We start from the raw sequence: 14557 nt of genomic DNA, 5'->3' as shown, positions 1-14557 counted from the left end.
GGTTAGGGGGGTGTCAATGAATGACAGCAAAAAGAGTGATTCATGCTTCTATTTCTGGCCATGCTCAAGGAGGTGCTGTCTGTAAGCAGACACTGGCTACTTCTTTGCTAATTCATTCAGGCTCCCTGTGAGCCAGGAGAAGCCTGCGGAGGCAGATGGCTTGAGAAAAGCCATTTCATTCCATTCTCCAGCTAATCCAAGGAGTAGGAAAGGAAAAGCTGGATGAGATTCACTTAGCTCTGAGGGATCCAGTGTTTTGATGATTAGTCCTAAATCCTCTCCCACCCCCAGACCCCTCGCGGCTTCATTAAACACAAACAACAAGTCAACAGGCAGCAGCATCTGGACTTCATTTGTAAGAAAACACAAAGGCTAAAAGGAGTCCTGCAGCTAATGAAACATGGGGGAAAGCATGGACTTCCGCCGCAGGATGCCTAGTAGGAATGGGTCAACCAACCATTTCAATACATTTCTCTGTAAGGAAGTAATAAACGAGACCATTATGCAGTCTGCATGATCTCCAAGGTAGAAAGAGAATGTGAGGTTTGCGGCTTAATGTTAGAGTTAGGAAAGCCAGTATGTACGCACAGCTCTGGGCAAGTTAATAAAGCTTGAGGGTAAAGCCAAGCCAAGGGTACGGCTCAGTGAGCCAAAGCCCCATCTGAGCTATGGGAGCGCACTGTAGATTCTACCCAGGGGAAAAAGGAAACATATGAAGTGATAAACACATATGTTAAGGGGTGAGGGCCATCAACAGGAGAGCCCTATTGGCTTGCCTAAGCCTGATCTCATGGATCAGGATGCAAGTCAGAGCAGGGCTAAAGTCCTCATCCCCTGAGTTGAGCTAGTGAATCTTCTGGTTGCATAAACATTTCCAGAATGAGATTAAATATGAAATACATTATCCCATGGCTCATATCCCAGGAAGTCTGCTGAGACATCACACCTCAATACACTATCATTTCAACTGGATAGATATCTAAGCTGCCACCTGGTCTGATTTTGCTTGAACACTTTGTGATCTTAGCCTCTAAACATGCCCTGAAATAAGTTCCTGGGATGACTAAATATCACCATGCCACGATGGTGAGGTCTCCCCATCTGGAAATCTCACCATGGTGCTTGGGAATGGCTTTCTCTAACCCACGTCACACAGGCCATCCTGGTTTGACTTGCTCACTGCTTTTCAGTTTTGAAGACAAAAATTAATAAAATGGGGGGAGGGGGGAGAAAGACTGGCTCCTATAATTTCTTGTTCAGTATGGAGAGGTCAGCTCCTCCTTCTGATTGGCTCATGATGTCAGCCTCAATCACTCACTTGTTACATTTCCAAAAAAGTACCTTTGTGCTTTCTCCCACACTCCCCTCCTGCTTGGAAAGAGCTCTGTATAAACACCCACAAAGACACTTCATTGCCCTTCTTCAGATATCTCTCCAAAACTCCTCTTTCCAGGGATGTCTACAATTATTAGGCTGTTGGTGTGCAGAGACCATTGCCTATCATGCTGACCATGTCTCATTGTTTCCTTGTACCTCCCCTCCGCCCCCCATCTGCCTGTGTCCATCTTGTCTTACACTTCGACTGTAGCATCTTTGGGGCAGGGATTGTCTTTTTGTTCAGTGCCTGTGCAGGGCCTAGCACAACGGGGTCCTGATCCATGTCTGGGGCTGCTCGGCAATATAGTAATATAAATAATAATACTCCAAACCCTTGTTGGCAAACAGAAATCACAGACTTTCCAAGCCTTTAAGTTTAAGGAGGTAGAAGTGCAACTCACAGGAGCAAAGTAATTCAGAAAGATGGCATGAGAACATGACCCAGCATGATTACTGCCAAGCCATAGCTTAAGAGCCAAACAACAACTCCCAGTGTGCAAAATTCATTTACAAAAGACTTGTTGGATAGTCCGAGTCATATTTACTACGCCTTTGCACAGAGAGGAGGGAATTTGAACAAAATGCAACCTACCGCTATTGCTTTGCTTGAAAACCTGGGATGAAATGTTATACAGTTACCACCACTTGAGTGCAGCAGCTCCAGAAGGAAGCCAGAACTATTCAGCTGTGGGGGAGTTAGAACGTGAGCAGTTTCACAGCACTTCACTTGATTCCCCAGGAGGGTGAGATACTTGAAGCATTAGAGGAAAGCTCACTGGCAACAGCTGGTCACCGTTTTTGTTCTTCAGGTCTGGATTACATGAATAATAGCGAGTCAGAAAGGTGCCAACCTTGCTGTGGCTAGCATGTTGACTATGGGATTAGGCAGGCTAGATATGTTTGGGGAAAGCTGCAGCAATAATGTGGGACTGTTTGTACATTTCTGAACTCCGAGGTTCCTTCTTTTTAAACCAGACTGAGCAGCTCCGTTGGGGGTAACTATTCTGCTGCCTGAGAGATCTCAGGGTTTCTTTTGCTGCAGTTCCTGGCATTGTGGTTACAAAGTGACTTGTGACTCTTCCTCAGTTGCAAGAGAGACAAAGAAGAAGCACACACAGCTGCTGATACGCAGAACAGAAAAGAGACCAGGAGCAGGCAGCAGACACTTCTGGACAATTACACATTTATTTTGCACTTCCATGTATTTTTTTAAACATATAAAAAAAACACTGAACAATTGCCAGCACAGATAATAAAGAGAGGCAACACAAGTGCGCGTACACCTATGTAACATGGCACAGTGGCATGGGCCATGCCAAAGTCACGAGAGCTCTTAGCATTCATAGAATCTGCTGCCCAGAGGCCATGGCCCTGCTAGGTCTTCTCAACCAAGGAAGGAGTGGAGACCATAGAAACAAAATGTGAACCTCCAGTCCCACAAGGGAGTGATCTCTGATTGTCTTCTCAGTTTCTCCTTGGTATCCAGGAAAGCTTTCCCAGTGTCTTCAGTTGTCAGGAAGGACACAAGCAAATTCTCCTGACCATATACTTCACCTGAGTTTAAGAGGATGGGAACGACTTTCCTTTAGGGGAACATCCGTTGCTTTTCCTTCTGATCCCTCTGCCTGCAGTCCAGGACAAGCAGCTAATTTTTATCCCATGGATGTGGCTGCACCTGATCTGGCAGAATAGAAATCTACAGGAGGATATGCTGCAGCCAGCTTCTTTCAAACTTCTTGGACACATGAGTCAGTTGCTGCCACCTAGTGGTGAGGCCATTGTCAATGCTGCATCAAAAACCTCAAACACCCAGGCAGTTTATACTGAATAAGCAGCAACCTAATTTTCATATGTAATCTACACTTGGCTCTCACACCCACATGCAAAACCCAGAATCATTAGAAAATATATATGCATATAAAGTTATATATAGTACATAATGTGTGTGCATAACATGTTACATCTTAGGGCATGTCTTCACTGGTAACGTTAAAGCGCTGCCATTACAGTGCTTTCATGTGGCTTGTGTAGTCACGGCATAGTGCTGGGAGAGAGCTCTCCTAGCGTGCTAAAAAACCCATCTCCACGAGGGGAATAGTGCCCAGCGCTGGTGCACTGTCTACACTGGCACTTCACCGCGCTGAAACTTGCTGTGCTCAGGGGGGGTGTTTTTTCACACCCCTGAGCGAGAAAGTTGCAGCACTGTAAAATGCCAGTGTAGACAAGCCCTTACACACCCACACACAAAATGATAAAAACACTGTATCACCCTGGGCAAACACTTTTCACAAAGTAATCACTCCATATCTGACCTCTAAGTTCTCATCCTTAAAGGAAACCTGAACAACACCTTCAAAAGATGAGCCTGAGAGCTTAAATTCATATCTTTGCTAGACACTAAAAACCACAGACTGAATAAAGACACTGGATGTATGGCTTAGTACAACCCACCTATCCTCCTTTTTTGTTCTTTGACAGCAGAGGTGTTAACTGGCTACTTCACTTTGAATGGTCTTTTAAAAAACATGTGTTAACACCTTACCCTAAACAATCTGTTCCACCTCCTCTTTAACTGCAGCACTCTGAGGTCAGGTCTACACTCAAAAATTAAGTCAATCCAGCTATGGTCACTCGGGTGTGAAAAATCCACCCCCGAGTGAGAGAGGTAAAGTGACCTACCCACTGGTGTAGCCAACCTAGCTACTGCCTTTCCAGGAAGTGGATTAACGACACTGACAGGAGAACCCCTCCTGCCATTGTAGCATTTCAGGTGTTGACAAGCCCCAAGTACCTTTCCCAGATCTAAAGAAGAGCTGTGGGTAGCTAAAAAGCTTGTCTCTCCCATCAACAGAAGTTGGTCTAAGAAAAGCTATTACCTCACCCACTGTATCTCTCTACACCCACACACAACTCTTTTTTACAAAACTTTCAAAATGTATGATTGCAAAAGCAGCCATCCCTCACTACAGTCAATGGATAGGTTCAGTCCCCAAATCCCTGTGATCAACCCCAAGGGTTTTGGTTTCTTAGATTTCTTTTCAATTGGTTTAAATGGATTCAAAACTGTTTCCACCTCAAAGATGCATCAGAAGAGAGCAACCTGTTGAAATCAAAGGGCCAGGCTCCTTTGGGTCAAACTACTGCTCATGGGGAAAGGTGTATTTGAATTGCATTCAGACTTTGTAGTGCTCTGGACTTTTTGAGGGCAGTAATCATCTGGCTCTTTGGACTGAGGTGCTTTTTCCAATTGAAACTTCCCTTTTCAGGCTGAAGGCATTGTCTGAGGTGTCCCTGTCATGGCAAGATCAGGCCTGGCTTTGCATCCCTCCAGGACTGTGCTAGCTGGCAGAGATTGGGCACCTGTGGAGACAGAGACAAACATGGGGGAGGAGTTATATAAAACAATACAACAGTTCAAAAGAGCAGTTGTCCGTGTTTTACCCAAACCAGCCCACTGCCACTAAACAAAGGAGCAGCCAGAACATGGACTATGCTTTTGGGACCAAACTTACATCTACCTCCTTAGCAGAGACTGATTTGCCATATGGCAGTCAAGAGGCTGCTCCTCCACCAGGTATACTCTATGGCATTTCCCCTCATGCAGTCTCCTTCAATGTACAGATGCTGGCGTAGACAGGAAAATAAAATGCAGTGACCAGATTCCACAGGAAAGAGCTCCTTTGGGGTGGGACAGGATAAATGGTGCAGAAAACTGAGGAGGAGGTAATGTCCGCTATGCACTGACACACATACACTCACTGCTCACTTGGGATACTGCTGACTTGGGGCATTGATAAAAGTTAGGGCTTGTCTACACTGGCAAGTTTCTGCGCAGTAAAGCAGCTTTTTGCGTTCAAACTGCAGCTGTGTCCACACTGCCAAGCCACTTTGTGTGCAGAAACTTCTCAGTTGCAGCGCTGGAAAAAAACCGCCTTGACAAGAGTCTAACGGGTATTTGTGCAGAGGCTCCAGCGTTCTACTGCCAGTGTAGACACTTGATTGCTTTCTGCGCTGTAATTGGCCTCCGGAGCTGTCCCATAATGCCTCTAGTGACCGCTCTGCTCATTGTTTTGAACTCTGCTGCCCTGGAGACAGGCACCCCTCCCCTTTCAAAGCACCATTTCTGACAGCCCTTACGTGCTGTGCTGATCTGCTCTGGGACACAAAGCAAACCATTAACGTGGAATGCTCTTGCTGTTGAACACAGGGGCAGGTGTCTGTGTATGTGAGAGAGAGAGAGATTGCTGTGCAGAGAGCCCAGGGAGGGAGGCAGGGGCTGATGTTGGGGTTTCCCGCTCCCCCTGCCTCAGGACTGGTTGCTTCCTGCCACTGTCTGAACTTACAAGACAGCATGCAGACACACTGTCCCCAAAAAACACACTGTCTCTCTCCCCCTCCACACACACACACTTCCTGTCACACACTCTTCCCCGCCCCCCCCCTTCCCCTTTCAGTTGAAAAGCAGCTGGCAATGTAGTAGGATGCCCCTGGAACAATGGGATTGGGAAATGCATCATGTGACGCTATGCCGGCCCCCTGAGGCATTGCAAACCCTTCCCAAAGCACCCTATGGCCAGTTGCACAGTGGGATAGCTACCACAATGCACTGCTGTCTTTGCTGGGGAAAGAGCTGCTAATGTGGATGCGCTCCAGGTCACAAGGAGCACAGTGTGGACACGCAACAGCGTTTTAATAAAAGTTATATAACTTGTGGCGCAGAAACCTGCCAGTGTAGACATACCCTTAGAAGAGACACAGAGTCAACTGAATTAACTTCTACTTATAGCCCCTGGGATGCATACCCATTAGGGAGAAGGGTCAGTCTGGCTCACAGCTCTTGCTTTCTATTGATCAGTGCTTTAGCTGTGAAATTCTGGAAATGAGTGGGAAGTCACTGCTTAATCTTGGAATCACATAAAGATAAATACGGCACAGGGACATGATTAGCTAACGATACTGCAAAAAACACCCGCTGGCTGAAGGAATGAAACATTTAGAGCCAGGGAACATATTTTAAAGAGTGTGTATGTGAGAATTTCCCTGGCTTTCCCCTTTACTAATCAATGTGCGCTGTTGAGTCAAGTTGTGTATGGGAACTTGCCCAGGCACTGCCATGTCTCTGTTCCAGTCAGGGCTTCTGTTTCTGGGCCAGGCTACGCTTAAAACGCTGCAGCTGCGCCACTTTAGTGCTTCAGTGAAGCTGCTACTACGAGGACAGGAGAGCTTCTCCTGCCGGCGCAGATAATCCGCCTCCTTGAGACGCGGTAGCTATGTCGACGGGAGAAGCCCTCCCACTGACATAACCCCCAGTGGAGACACTGGTTCTCCACTTGGGAGGTCCTCCCGTCTCTTCATGTGTCATTATAGAATGCCTGCATCTGTAACTTTCACTCCATGCATCTGAAGAAGTGAGTTTTTTTTACCCACGAAAGCTTATGCCCAAATAAATCTGATAGTCTTTAAGGTGCCACCGGACTCCTTGTTGTTTTTGCGGATACAGACTAACACGGCTACCCCCTGATCCTTGAACCAGTGGAGACAGCGTTATGTTGGCATAGCTGCGTCGCTCAGGGGTGTGGATTTTTCACGCCCCCTAAACGACGCAGTTATACTAATGTCAGTTTATAGGGTGGACCTGGCCTCAGGTTTCTTACACCAAAAAGATTGGGATATAATCTCATTTTGGCCCCAAAACCCTTGGAGAGCAGCTGAGTATACTAAACAGCTCAACCCGGCCCCAGCCAAAATTCCCCCTTCTCTCATTTGAAGTGAGAGCAGAGTGATCTGAGCAAACCTCTGTAAGACAGAACAGCTGCAAAACACAGGCACAAAGGAGCAGCACATCAGCACATACACACTGACATTAGGTTTAATACACAGATTACAAGCTTAATTCCAGGAGATCGTGCATTTAACACTGCCATGCTGTGGCACTTGAGACATGGCTACAGGAGGAAGGGTAGAAGCAAATTAGTGGGAGAGATTAGGATCCTCATTTTCACCTTCCTTTCAGTCAGTTGGTTAGATCTCTTTTGTTCTAGAAAGCGGCTCTTTTAATTGTGGGAATAACTGCTCGGTCTTCAGCATAGCCCTCTTGGACCAAAGGTTTCTTTCATGGGATTGGTTTGAGGCATATGGTATTATCCTCCCATTGTGCACGCAGCAGGACACGTGGGCTGGCAGGGTAACTTCACCAACGTGAAGAGGAGAATGAGGTCTCACCCCTACACTTCTGCTAGCCACAGCATTAACAGACCAGGCCTGGAATGTCAGTGTGTATGGAGGTCAATCAGGCCACACTAAACTAAGGTACTTTCTACAGCCACTTGCTGCCTTTGGGAGTGTTCTAGATTCAATCTAGCAGGTCTTTTCCATTGCTGACATCTCTGACTATAAAGCAGCTAACAGAAGTTAGACCTTCACTAATTGACGTTCTGAGTGGATGAGAGAGCGTTGTGCAACAGTGTATTGTAAAACTTGTGGGTTTTATGCCTGAGCAAGACTATTAATCTGTGTGTAGAATGTCAGAAAAGGCTCCAATCCCAACCTATGACTTGTATGTTTCAGTTGGTATTTTCTTAGGACAAGTACTAAGATTTATTTCAGGCCAGGGTATTAAGTGAAATTCTCCCTTCCACACCCCATTTCTTTGCCTTAGTATTGTCCAGCTCCTCCCCCCTCCCAACATTCTTAATCACAGAATTATACAGTTACTCTGTGTTAAAGATGCCCTTTAGAGGCTCTTACCTTCATTCAGATGGACTCTGATGACCCCATCAGGGCATTTTCTGCAAGTTCTTTGGCTGTTCCTGAACCAAAAATGACTTTGTCTGATTAGAAAAACGTAAAGGTGAAACCAAACTTAGCTGGAGTCAGGAACTCAGGCAGCCACAGGCAAATACTAAAACAACCAGGATCTCTTAGGAGGTTTGGTTTACAATGTGGGTTCCAACGAGCCCCCAGAGACGGCTGAGCTATTGTCAAAAAACCTTTGAGCAGCAAACTCTTTGGAAGGTGCATTTCTCCAATGGAGCTTAAAATCAGACAGGAAACTTTCACGGGGGATCGTCTGACATTCTGCTTAATGCACAGCTGCTCAGTATTAGTAAACGTGAGGGATATTTTATAGATCTCATTTACGTGTCACATGCTCCAGACTGGTCCTGCTAGTGCCTAGCATGTGTTACAAGTCACTGCATGGAATAGAATTCAGTGTTGGTTCTTGCCAGTGGTCCTTGGGGACTTTGACTGGAGCAATATTGAGTTCACCCCAGGAATTTCAGGTAAAAGAGGACGTGTTGCTGGGCATGAACAGTGGCCCAAGGAATGTGAGGGTAATTTGGATGTAACACCAGTTCGCAGCAGTAGCCCCACAGACTTCAGGGACTGGTTTAATAAAGAGTCAGTAAAAGTTTTAAAATTTCACTGCCAGCTGTTTTAGGGTCCAATTTAGAATGGATTCTCTGGCTCCTACATGCCATTCTGTGTTGCAGTTCTGGCTACAATGACCTATGCTGGGACACTGAGTGATCCCCATTCAAATCTATTACATTAGAGGGTAACAGATGCAGAAACTTTCACTAGCGAGGATATGAATCTCAGCTTGGCACCTGCCTTTTGAAGAGAATTTATGCTGTCCACTGCAGAACGTATTTCAGGTTCCATGTCCAAAGTAGTACAACAACAAGGAAGCTAGACAGACAGACAGGCGAACAGAGACAACCATATATATATAAAAAGCATAGCACAGAATTGACTTCTTAATTAAAAGCATGTAATTGGGGAATTGGCTTAGACTCAAATTTCTTTTCCTGCCTTGGCTGGATGCTCCTATCATGCCCACAGCAGGCATGGTAGCCTGTCTGACTCTCTCCTCCTGGAAATGTTTGCATGTATGAATTACAGGGATCTGGTTTTAACGGAAGCATACTTGTCTGAGGCTCTGATCCACCTCACCCTGAGAGCTATAACAATGCAGCCACATTCCAAATCCTTGGGAGATAACAGCCCACTTCTGAAACCAACAAGCATTCTCCTGCCGTACCTTTACATTCAAAGTTACTTCTTTCTTTAGATGGGAACTGAAAGACTCTGTACCTCCAATGACCTCCCTTGACTCTCATGGTTACAACAGGACTAAGGTCTAAAGTAGGCCAGGGAGGAAAGCTGGTGGAATTTTTCAAATAGTTTATTCATCAAGAAATGTAGTTTCAGTTGATCTGAAACTATTTGCAAATACAACAAGAATTCACCAAATAGTTTTGGTCAAAATGTTCATTTTTGGGCCTTAGACACTATTCCAAAACCAGCCGGAGGAGGAGGAGGAGGAAGTGGTGGGGCAGTGCCCACCTTATAACCTTTAGCCCAGCGGTTAGGGCACTCAGCTGGGATATGGAGACCCAGGTTCAATTTCTCATTCTGCCTGATGTGGAGCAGGGCTCTGAACTTGGGTCTCCTGCATTGCAGGAGAGAGTGCCCGAACCACTGGTCTCCTCAGTCTCTCCTGTTGAAACTGTTCCACTGTGTATAAATGATCCAATAGTTATTGGAGCAGGAACTTGAGCTTGAGTCTCATCTCTCAGGTGAGTGCCATAACCACCAGGTACAGAAATATTCTCACTCTTTCTCGCTGGCCCAATGACTATTAAAGTACAACGGCCTCAGCATGAGAGGGAGTATAGCAGTATGGCTCTGGCGCCAGAGCTCTGCGGGCATAACCCCATAGTGGACTCAGCCCATGCTGATGGAAGGGGTTTTTCCACTGGCACAGGCCCACCTCCCTGAGCGAGCTCTGCAGAAGCATTGACACCTAGCTGTATCTTCCCTGGGGGCCAGGGTTGGCATAACTACATCAATAGGGGGTGGAGTTTTTCACACCCCTCAGGGATTTAGCTATGTCAGCCTAAATTGTAAGTGTAGATTAGGCCTGAGAGAGACCTTCCTCAGAATATCCCACAGTCCAGCAGTTAGGACACTCCCTTGCAATGCGGGAGATATAAATTCCAAAGCCTGCTCCATATCAGGCAGAGGGAAGAATTGAACCCTGGCCCCGGCAGGCCAAGGGAGTGCCCTTACCATTGAGCTAAAGGCAATAAGGAACACCTTCACCCTCTCTTCCTCCTCTATTCTGTGAATCTAGTGCTTCTCCTCCTTTGCTTTTATTTTTAAAGAGTGCCTGGAAATGGAACATTTCATTTGATAACAATTTTGGTTGAGATCGACTTTTCAATTTTCTGTTTTGGTTCTTGGTTTTATGTTTTGTTTCATTGTTCGGAACTTCCAGAGAACTGAAACCTCAGTTGTTCACCCAGCTTTAACTGGGAGCTGTGCTCCTCATCCTGCTCTCAGCATCTGTGATGCCATCAACACTAGCAATGGAAACAGAGCACAGAATGAGAGTCTTGGTTGATCATTTGATTGTCTTCCTTTTGTTTTAAAAATGTATTTGCTGGTAGCTTTCCATTCCACACTTATCAGGGACCCTATTACTGAACTTGGATCTTAAACATGTTCTTTTAAAAAACATTTCTGCCTATTTAAGGCAGGAATTGTGATTCACCCTCCCCCACAAAGCCTTCCCTGATCCCTCGCCGCTCCCACCCCATCCCCTCTGTGCAATGGCTACTTCGGAAGCTATTGCATGGTAAATATCGAGACAATATGAGCAGTACAAGCTTCACTGTATTACCCCTGAAAGAACTGGCAGAACTCATTGTATTCCAATGGCTGCCACATTCAGTTTCCATGACCTTATTCGGGGAGAGAGATTCAGTGGGAGTGTAGGGAAGCAGGGCAAACCTGGGACGTTTTTGGTAAGTGACTTCCTTCCCTACCTCCCTTAGCTGTGCAGCTCTCTTTTCATTGGCTCTGTACAGATATAACCTCTGCAGCTCTGAATCTGTGGTACTGCCCTCTTTTTAAATCTCAGCCCTCTTTCCTACACCTCTTCATTTCCAACGGTCCTTCAATTCCGTTCTGTAATTGTACTACTAAGCACTATAAAACTTTTTGGAATGAAAGATGCTTCACAAAATACCTTGCACTGCATGAAAATCCTGATAACAAGGCCCTAAGCTGCTTCCAACTCCTACTGCTTAACTCACACCTGCCCTTACATGCAAAGTGGTTGCCTCCTCGAAAGTGAGCACAGTGTATACTGCTCACAGAACACGTGGCATATCTCTCGATTATTTTAAAGTGCATGTGATAATCCAAGGGTTGGGGTGAAGGACTAACTTGAATCTAGCAACACTGAAGCCCATGAGACTATCCCAACCATACCCTAAATGTTCTCAGAACGTAAAATTACTTCTGGGTGAAATGTTAACTTTCACAGAGGGATCAGACTCAGATCATTCTACTATGCTCAAAACTGGGGGGCAGGAGAGGGGATCCCCATCAAGGGCTTGCTGCCCAGGGTGAGGATTTCCCAATATTCTCATCAACCATTCAGCCAGCATGTACTGGACTTGCGGAACGCAAAAGGTCCAGCAAGTCCCTATTTTTGCCTACAACAGTGCAACCCAGGTTTTCATCTCAAAATAGGCAGCTAATTTTCAGCTTGTCCCATGAGATATGTTCAGCCATCCTAGCGTCATTGCAAAACAGCAAGGGGCTTAACCCAACTGTGCAGTCAGTTATGGAGGCAATAATACATTGCACAACAGAGTCCAAAGGACAAAGCTGCAGGATAAATACTGGTGACCACTTTTATTTAATCATATTCCTCTGTGTATAAAGATCATTGTCACTCACACAAACAGCTGAAAACCTTAGGGCATCTAGTCATTAGGTAACCCTTACAAAGCCTAAACTCATGGCCCAGTTGGGGGAACTGGAGAGCACCTAAGAAAAACAAAACCAGAGACAACTTAAAAGAAGACAAAACCTGCCAGAGGGATTAAAAACAGACAACATACACATCTGGGTCAATGCAAAGTTAGAGGCAAAGCAGCGTCTGCATGCACATTAGCTGCCATAGAGACAAGGACTCGGCCCTTGTGAGCGACTGACCTGCTGCTGCCCTGCAGTTCCTCCAGCTCCTTCTGCAGCTTGGCACTTTTCTCCTCTTCCTCCTGGAGCTTCCTCTTCACCACCCGCAGCTCCTGCTGAGCCTCACACTTGATATCGTTGGCCACCACCACTGCAGTCTGTAGGTCAGCTTGAAAACGCCTCCACTCCTCTGCATCTTCCTAGAAAGGGCAAGTACAAATATGGGCTGAGCACTGTGGGGAATGTCCCTACTAGAAATGGGCACATCACACATTGCAAATCTCTTTCTCAGTGATCACTGATCACTTTTGTGGCGTGTCAGAGTTTCATGACGATACTGAGGTCGCAACAGATGTGTGCCATTTGGTAATGACAGGATTGCCAAAAAAGAACTGACACTAATTTGTGTTACCTTTTCCATCTGAAAAAGTAAGCGGACTACTTATTACCATTATCCACTTCTCTAACAATCTTAGGGTTGCGATAGCACTGGAGGACACATATTGCTGTGGAAAGAGGAGCTCCTTTCTGCTTCATGTCCCATCATCAGCTATACAGCACTGGTCATCCCAAAGCAGGGGAAGTTCATGGAGAAAGAAGCACAAGTGTACTGGAGACCTGGACTAAACCACTGCAAATTACAGGAGACTCGTCCTATTCCTCAGCTCCCTCATTGACTGCCACCCCTGCTTCCCCTTCTTTGGGGAGAAAGGAATTGAATAAAGCAGAAAGGATGTGCTCTGATATTCAGGTATCAGGTGGAGTTGGCAGTTCCAGCATTTTTGGTTTGTGCATATATTTACTCTGGAAATCACAGCTGGAGCCGAAGGGCCATATCTTGACATAAATGTCCTAGTGATGTCAGTAGGACATCTGCATGTGGACTGATGGCCTGGGATGGTTTTTTATATGGAACACAGACACTTGGACAGAAACACGTCTTCTTTAGGTCAGTAACAGAACGTTAGCAAGCTTGTTCTATCAGCATCAGCAAATGGGCTTTGCCTGTTGGGATGGTCAGTAGCACAGTTATTTAAAAACTTTTCTCTGTATATTAGTTAGTTAATATTTGTACATAGCTTTGAAATGTAATGTGCTACCTAGGTGCCAAGGATTATTACTTGCTTGTAGGATATGTGTTTCTTAGATGCTAATGTAATAGGCAGATCTTCTGGGCCTGTTAAATGTTGCTTCACGTAGACGTAGAGGCCTGCTTCAGATATAGACTTGGGCTTATTAATCCTGGTCTGGCAGGGGCTTATGGGATCTGAAAACAGACTGATGCCTCTAAACAATAAATGTATTGCCAGGTGCTGCCCAGCCAAGCAGCAACACTGCTATCAGATCAGCCTGGATTGTACTTTCCCTCTCAGACATAGAGAAAGTCAAACTCCGCTGAGAGTGAATGGGGGGAGTAGGGGAGGCTTTTTTTTTTTTTTTAAAAAGATATTTTGATAGCCAGGAGAGGAGGCTTCTGAAATGAAATGTGGTGCCTGGCTCAAAGCCAGCATTCAGATGAAAACTCAGCTGCTGCCTTCACCATGCTGAGGAATCTGATCATCACCTTTATCTGCTTAGTCAGACCCTTCAGCTGCCTCTCCAGATTCAGCTTGTGCTCTTCTAGCTTCATCACGTTACCTGCAAATAGTCAAGATGGGGAAAACTATTAGAGACGTGATGGGAGTGGGAAGGGTAAGGGAGAGGGAAGCAGCGTCTTTGATGATACCCATGGTAAAAGCCATTACTGAACCAAACTCTTCTCTAGGAGACAGTGGATTTAACAGTCAGAAACACCCTCACATTGAATAACCATGTTCTGGGCTTTGTCCCAGATATGGAAGCTTATAGGACTGTATACACATTACATATTCATTGGGGTTCCCAACTCTAGATAAAAAGTTTAGAAAGTGAAATGTGCAACTCATGCCAGCAGGTGGCACTTTTCCATTCCCATAACACCACCACCGCCACCTAGCTCTCATATAGCCCATATCACCAGATATTGAAATATTTTACGAAGAAAGACAATAAACCCAGTTTAAAAGCCAACATCTGGATATGGGCAATATTCCATTCAGCTGTAAGATAGAGAGTTTGGAGATTTTCATTACTATTATTTCTACAGCGCCATGCGTACGTGTAGTGCTTTACACACAACACACACACACACACACACAAGTCCCTGCCC

The 14557-nt window shown here is 45.6% G+C and overlaps 1 protein-coding gene across 15 annotated transcripts in view; it reads right to left on the bottom strand.

The window, feature by feature from the left end:
• The window catches only part of SPECC1 (sperm antigen with calponin homology and coiled-coil domains 1), a 161785-nt gene that overhangs the window by 54537 nt on the left and 92691 nt on the right, over nt 1-14557 (bottom strand). For 6 of the 15 annotated variants that reach the window (XR_006176306.2, XR_010593774.1, XM_008168989.4 and 3 more), the window contains 2 exons: nt 13934-14007; nt 12391-12569 (listed from right to left, as the gene is read on the bottom strand). Coding sequence is in view for 12 of the 15 variants with exons in the window: in XM_008168989.4 (XP_008167211.2) it covers nt 12391-12569; nt 13934-14007 (253 nt within the window). In the remaining 3 variants the exon portion in view is untranslated. Of the gene's footprint in view, nt 1-2543; nt 4738-8124; nt 9070-12390; nt 12570-13933; nt 14008-14557 lie in introns of those variants that run through there. The other 9 variants (XM_024105936.3, XM_065572866.1, XM_065572867.1 and 6 more) reach the window with 5 other exon arrangements.

This window comes from Chrysemys picta, chromosome 19 (genome assembly GCF_011386835.1).
Source record: "Chrysemys picta bellii isolate R12L10 chromosome 19, ASM1138683v2, whole genome shotgun sequence".
In the NCBI taxonomy this organism is placed as follows: Eukaryota; Metazoa; Chordata; order Testudines; family Emydidae; genus Chrysemys; species Chrysemys picta.
Note: the sequence above shows the minus strand (reverse complement) of the source record. Positions and strands in the feature narration are given on the sequence as shown.